The following is a 6787-nucleotide window of genomic DNA, read 5'->3' as shown; positions in this document are numbered from 1 at the left end:
ATAATCCAAAATTTTAGCTTAAGATATATAATCCAAAATTTTAGCTTAAGATAAAAAATTATAGCTTCAAATCAGATAATATGTGGCTTTCCATGGGGGTTGCTTCCAAAATGTACTTGAAGGCACTTGATCCCATGTCTCCCGTACCCACTGGAGACACGATGAACCACGCACACTCGCCACCAATCCTAGGAGTTAGAAAGGGTATGCTACAAAATCACCCATTTGTACACGTGAATGCTAAAGAAAGCGAGTATAGACTTGTTTACAAAACGTGCGAGTGTCTCTGGTCTTATATCTTACACACTCCCTCCAAAGTAAATTTATGTTTAGGAATACTGTATATAGAAATAGAACGTGTTTCTTTTCTTTTTCTTTTTTCTGCCATTTTTGATTTAATTTAGTAATAATAAGTCCATTTTAGTTTTTGAAACCCATAATATTTGTAAGGTATGCACACTAACTCTTGAACTAAAAAGCACGGTATGCACATTGCGCACCACCCTTGAGTTCCAGTCCGAAGTCCAAACAATTACAAAGAACACACACACACACACAACACTCTCTCTGCATCCCCAATCTTCTTCACTTTCTCTCCCTTTGTCAACTGGTTAAATAGCCCCCTTCAATCCACTTCCAAGGTTAAACCCATCTGTCCACTCTCCCACCCCAAAACCCAAGCTTCAACCATAAAATATAACACTTTTTTTCCCATCTTTTCTTTTGAAGAACCCAAAATTTGGATCCAAATCCCAAATTCAAAAGTCTCCCCATTTTTCATGAATACGGGTCCTTCAATATGGATCCTCCATTGATCAATGAGTCATCTTTTTCAGCAGCCAATCCTTCATCTTACAGCCTTGCTGAGATTTGGCCTTTCCCAATAAACCCACGCTCTGACCCAAATGTTGCAACTGCAGGGAGATTGGGCGTCCGAATGGGCAATTTGGGCGGGTTTGGGGAGAGTTCGGGTCACAGAGATGGGTCCATGGAGGAATCTACTGTGACTGAGCAGAGTGTTGGATGTGGAGGTCGGAGAAAAAGGAAGGATTTGAGCTCTGAAGATGAGTCTTCCAAGATTGTTTCTACTACCAGTGCAAATGAATTGGTGGGTGTTTTTTTTTTTATTTATGGGTTTTTTAATTGATTTTATCTGCTGGATTATGAGTTGCTTCGTAGACAAGACAATGGTAGGAAAGTTTTGGAATTTAAGGTCAATTAATGAAGAAATTTTTTAGTTTTTCTCTTTAATGTGAGGTTTTTGGATTGAATTTGGTGTGGATTTTGTTTCATTGTTAGCTTGTTTTACTCAAGTTCAGCTCTTCCTTAGAGTCTCTCCTTGTAGCTCAAGCCAAGTTCTGGGCTTTGCTTTGACTTCAATTCATTGAGGATGAAAAGAAATTCAATTAGAGAAATTTGGGTTCATTTTGGTTTTATTTTTAGTTGTAGATGTTTTAATTCACTAGTAAACTAAGTTTTAAGAGGTAAGGTATAATAAATGGTTTAAATTGGAGCTGGTTTAAACGCATATGAGTTAATGTTGGTTTATAATTTGGTATCATGATGGCTTGTAGTTTATGTTTTAACAGAATGATTCAAATGGAAAACGGATGAAATCGTCATCGACAAAGAATGAAAATGCAGATTCTAAAGCTGAGCTGGAAGCAAGTTCTGCAGCTGGTAGCAAGCCAGAACAGTATAGTAAACCTGCTGAACCGCCTAAGCAAGACTATATTCATGTCAGAGCTAGAAGGGGTCAAGCCACAGATAGTCATAGTCTGGCTGAGAGAGTAATTCACTTAAATCTTATTTAATTTGCAATTTTCAACTTAAAAACTGAGAAATGTAACTTTCATATTGTTAAACAACTGTAGATCCAGATTCATGGGTCTTGCTGGTTAAGGTGATAATGTGAGTAGTAAAGCAGAGTGGTTCGGGCCCTTTTGAAACATGCTATAAGAATAAGTTTTTTAATTTGCAGGCCAGGAGAGAGAAGATTAGCGAAAGGATGAAGATTCTTCAAGATTTGGTACCTGGATGTAATAAGGTATTTATCATAGTTATCATTATCGTACGATACGCCATACGTATCATACTATATGATACTATACTAGTGGAAAACGATACGTATTTATAGTTATGTCACATTGGATCAAGTATCCAAGCGTATCATACGATATGCGATACATATTTTACAATAAGTGGGCGTATCGTATGATATAGTCAATATGCTTTTTATAAGCTTATGTTTAATTAATTATTAAAAATTTTAATTTTTTATTATTTTTTTGAATTGAAACATAAAAATTTATATTTTGTGAGATTCAATTTTTAGATTTTAAACAAAAAAATCCTACAAAAATTGAATTCCCTTTAATTTTAACATGATAAATGTTTTTTAATTTTTAATTAATAAATTAATATGATAAAATATATATTTTATTTAAAAATCTATATTAATAAAGAATAAGTTAAAAGTTTAAATTAAAAAAATAATTATCTTTTCAATTTATGTCTTATAATCTTTATTTTTGTTAAAAAATATTATATTTTTTAATTTTTTTTATTTTACATATATAAATATTATTTATAATTAATTTAAAAAATTTTACTGTATCTTACGATACGATACGATACTCATTACTCGATACTAAAAAATAAGATTTCAATACACGATATGTATCTCGATTTAACAATTAGTGTTTACTATTGTGGTGTCGTGTATGGTTCTATATCTTTTGTACATTCTAGTCAGTTCCTTACCACTCAGCCTGAGGAAAAATTGTGATGGTGTCTTTTGTTATTATTTATATTTTCTTATTTTGTTATTATATTAAACCTTAATACAAACTTTTCAATCAGGTCATTGGAAAAGCACTCGTCCTTGATGAGATAATTAATTATATCCAGTCGCTGCAGCGGCAGGTTGAGGTATGGATCTTAGACATCTTTCTGTCTTGGTGTGCCAATTTCTGAGATTTTAGGCTATCCATTCAAGCCTTAACCTAATATAATGCAATGTTGTAGTTCCTGTCAATGAAGCTAGAAGCAGTTAATTCAAGGATGAACATGAGTCCTAGCATCGAAGGCTTTCATTCGAAGGATGTAAGTCTGCTTAAGTTGATTGAGCACTTAATATTTTTGTCATCATATGAGCTATTAGCATGAATAGCATCAAATGAAAGTCTGATGTGAGTCAAAAACTGCTGCTTCATTTTGGGATCACTCTAGATACTTATCAGAAGCCATTATAGTGCTTCATGACATAAAATTCAGATGGTAAATTCGATTGGTGATTAAAATAAGACCAAGAGTTCAACTTTGCATTGATGTAGTTTAAGTTACCTGTACTGCTGTAGATTGAATAACTAAGGTCCTCCATCACTGGTTTTATGCATGTATTCTGAAATACCAGATCTGATTTTTTTTTTGGGGAGTGAGGGAGGGGGGTTGTTAAAAAATCTGAATATTTCAGTGTGAAGCAATTTACAACCAAGCCTGAAAGATTAAATCTTTTTTATTTTTATTTTTTTTTATTTAAGGAAGGGGGGATTTAAACCCAACTTTATGAGCAGAAGGATAGATGCACCTACCATTGAGTCAGATGGTTAGGTGCGCCTGAAAGCTTAAATTCTATTAAAATGTAATGTAAATCTGTTATCCGGAAGAGTTAAATTCAAAACTTATTCTTTGTAAATTTTCTATCTTAGATTCAGCCAAGTGAGTAATAACTACAATGTTAAGGGTCTTCCATCTTCTGGATCCTACCATTATAAGAAATATAGAGAAAACTAGTAAGCTTAAATTAGGCACTTAATGGTCTCTTTTGAACTCTTCAAGTTTAAAAAGAGAAGACTCTGATAGTCATGTTTCCTCTAACATAGGCACCAGGCAAGAAGATTCTTGGAGTTACTGCTCCCTGCAATCCAAAGTTATCTTTCGAATCTGATCCTAGTTTTTCAACCAACAGATCAGTTATGATTTCCTAAATTCATGTTGTATATATCCAAATTTTCAGCACCTTTCTTTCTACTTTTCCCACTTGTTGATTAGTGGATTAGGTAAGAGGACAGTATGTCCCAAAAGTTTGGCTGAAGGAAAGGACATGCAACATATAAATCAATTTCTAACATGCTATTCTAGGTGCAAGTCTTATTAGGCTTTACACATGGACTGCCTCCCAGCGAAATTTTGCCTTTGCTCTATGTTGGAACTGATTTTACTTGATAAATTGGTCCTAAAAAATTTGACCATAGAACTGCCTGGAGGAAAGACGTTAGATATCCTCTCAGAATGAATCATCCCAAAAGTTTTAACTAATAAGAATGGCCTAAAATACTAAACCAAGCTTCAGACTTTTCTGGCAGTGAATCTTGTTTGCCTTTTATTCTCTTTGTTTCTAGTAATTGGATGACATCCATGACCTTATGGCACGAACATTAACCAAACCAATCATGCCATCCAGGAAAGTTGTGAGTTGTTGAGTGAGATTATTATTCCTTCACCAAACAATTTTGCATCCTGGAGGCTTCTGTTAATTCTCAGTTAATGCTTTGATATGAATTAAGCTTAAGAGATATACACAGATATCCATAAGTGTATATTACCTAGAACATATTATTGAGCATATTAAAATGCATTTTGCTTTATGACATTTAAGTTGTAAAAGTTTCTTTATGCTTTGTTTTTGTCATAATTTCAAATTCAGTCTTATGTTTGTTAAAATTTCCTGCATCTTTTTTTCCTTTATTAATGTAAGTGTGTGACCTTGTCACTCATTGGTGCTATCACCATATCATGAATGCATACTATTCATCATGTTGATAATTTCCTTTAAAAGAATATGTTTTGACTCTGCAGAATTTGGCAGATGAACTCTGATAGCAGATGTTGATGTCTTGTAATTTACTTTCTCATGAAGAAAATGCACCTTTAGCATTGTTAGCATAGTCTAGATGTGAGACTTATTCTAGGGTTTTATAAAGAAGTTTATGATTTTTTGCATATGAAAAAGTAAAATTATTGGAGCTATGGTATGATTTTCTGAACACGTTAATCTTGTCTTTTAGCTTGGTTCACAACCATTTGATGCTGCTGGAATGATATTTGGCTCACAAGCGGCAAGGGAATATGCTCAAGGATCAGAACCTGAGTGGCTGCAGATGCATGTTGGTGGAAATTTTGAAAGGGCAACTTAACTTGGAGAAACCTTGTCAGCATTCAAAGCAGCGAGAGTAATCTGTTTGTTGTCTTTAGATCAAAAAAGATGATTGGTTACATCTGTTGCAGAAATGTGTTTGGTAAATGTGGTCTTGTTCTTAAATTTGTAATATCATATCTTGTAGAAAATGCATAAAATCTTTTATATGTTTCATCTGACTAGATACAGACAGAAAACGCCAAATTGTATCAGTTCCTAAACAAAAATCTTCTGGAGTGCATTCCGTTTCTAAGGGTTGTGCTGTCTTGAATACATCTTTCAAGAGATCCTATTCTGATGCTGCTAGGGATGTTGCCGATTCCTTACTGAAGCTACTTTTTCTTTTGTTTGTGTTTTTCTTCCCTATATTTTACATTTTGGCTATATATGCTCAACCAAAGATGCGACCAGAAATTAAGATGGAAGGTGACCTGAACCCTCAAGGAGGGATTTCCATGGTATTGCAACTAAACATCAATAGTGTAAATAACAGGTTTCAGTTGAATTCTACTTACCGTACAATAATCAAATATGAAAAAACAAAAACACAGAAAACAGAACATAATGAGAGACGTAATACAAGGCCAGTCAAGTGGCAGGGCAGGATCTACAAATTTCTTATGAGTTACGACCCAAACTTGGATCGTATAGTATTGATAAGATCCGTATCCACTTGGAAGGTCTTGGTTAACACTTCGTTTGGAATTGAAGAAGCGAAGAGATTAAAGGGCACGACCGCAGCACCAGGCAGGTGGCTGTTGAAAGCCGTGAAAGCTAGTGCCTTTCCTTCTCCAACATTAAGTTGGAAGTGCACAAGTCCCCGAGGGATCACAAACATCTGCCCTGCACTCAACACTTTAGAGTAAAATACATTGTTAGTTGTCACAAAACCTACAAGGAGCTTCCCTTCAATGACCACACCAGTCTCGCTTGCACGAGGATGCCAATGGGGAGGGTTGATTCCACCAGGGGCAAAGTCCACCCGATTCATCGCAATTCCAAGAGTATTTAGCCCCGGGAACGTAAGGACATTTGCCGGTGTGAGGGAGGATGCGAAGATGTTGCTTGTGTTACCTTCCTTGGTAAAACCATCAAAGAAAAAGTCCTCCAAAGTTACTTCGGATGCTGGTTTGCAAGGGAAACCATTAACAGATATAGAGGCACTGATGTTTGCTACACAGAAGTCCTGTAAGGGATCGGGGTCAGCTGAATGTGAAGGTGGAATTAGAAGCCAGACCGCTGTAAGGCAGCATAGTAGGTGGAAGCGCAAGCTCGTTATGGAGGAAGCCATGACCTGAATTTCTCTCCTTGAAAATACAGTTAGGGAAGATAACAATAGGTCATCATATATCCTGCACTAGTCTAAAGGTCAACAGTCAAATAATGCCAACAATCCAAACTTGGTGGATGTTAGTTGCCCTTTGACATGGTACAGGATGCATATTTACATCTAGCCACAAAGGAAACGCAGACTAAGAGGAAGATATTTAAGTAAAGAAAATGACCTGGGCAGAAAATCAACACCTACTCGTAATATATTTGACTAAAAGGGGCAGGGGAGACAAAGTCTTTGAGCTGCAAATTTCT

The 6787-nt window shown here is 35.4% G+C and overlaps 2 protein-coding genes across 2 annotated transcripts; one reads left to right on the top strand and one right to left on the bottom strand.

Moving 5' to 3' along the window:
- The first annotated feature begins 471 nt into the window (after positions 1-471).
- Positions 472-5506, top strand: LOC18507045 (transcription factor bHLH79-like). The gene is made up of 6 exons (XM_007099686.3): positions 472-1108; positions 1590-1790; positions 1982-2047; positions 2863-2931; positions 3028-3105; positions 5070-5506. Exons 1-6 carry the CDS (start codon positions 800-802, stop codon positions 5196-5198), a joined length of 852 nt encoding a protein of 283 aa, XP_007099748.1. The 5' UTR covers positions 472-799; the 3' UTR covers positions 5199-5506.
- Positions 5507-5627: 121 nt separating this feature from the next.
- LOC18507046 (germin-like protein subfamily T member 2) lies at positions 5628-6605 on the bottom strand. Its single transcript, XM_018117818.2, has one exon. The coding sequence runs from the start codon at positions 6489-6491 to the stop codon at positions 5826-5828; it is 666 nt and encodes a 221-aa protein (XP_017973307.2). The 5' UTR covers positions 6492-6605; the 3' UTR covers positions 5628-5825.
- Positions 6606-6787: the final 182 nt, after the last annotated feature.

The sequence above is a fragment of the Theobroma cacao genome, chromosome 3, assembly GCF_053813885.1.
Source record: "Theobroma cacao isolate CCN51 chromosome 3, ASM5381388v1, whole genome shotgun sequence".
NCBI lineage: Eukaryota > Viridiplantae > Streptophyta > Magnoliopsida > Malvales > Malvaceae > Theobroma > Theobroma cacao.
The sequence above is the reverse complement of the archived record's forward strand: the minus strand, read 5'-3'. Positions and strand labels throughout refer to the sequence as shown.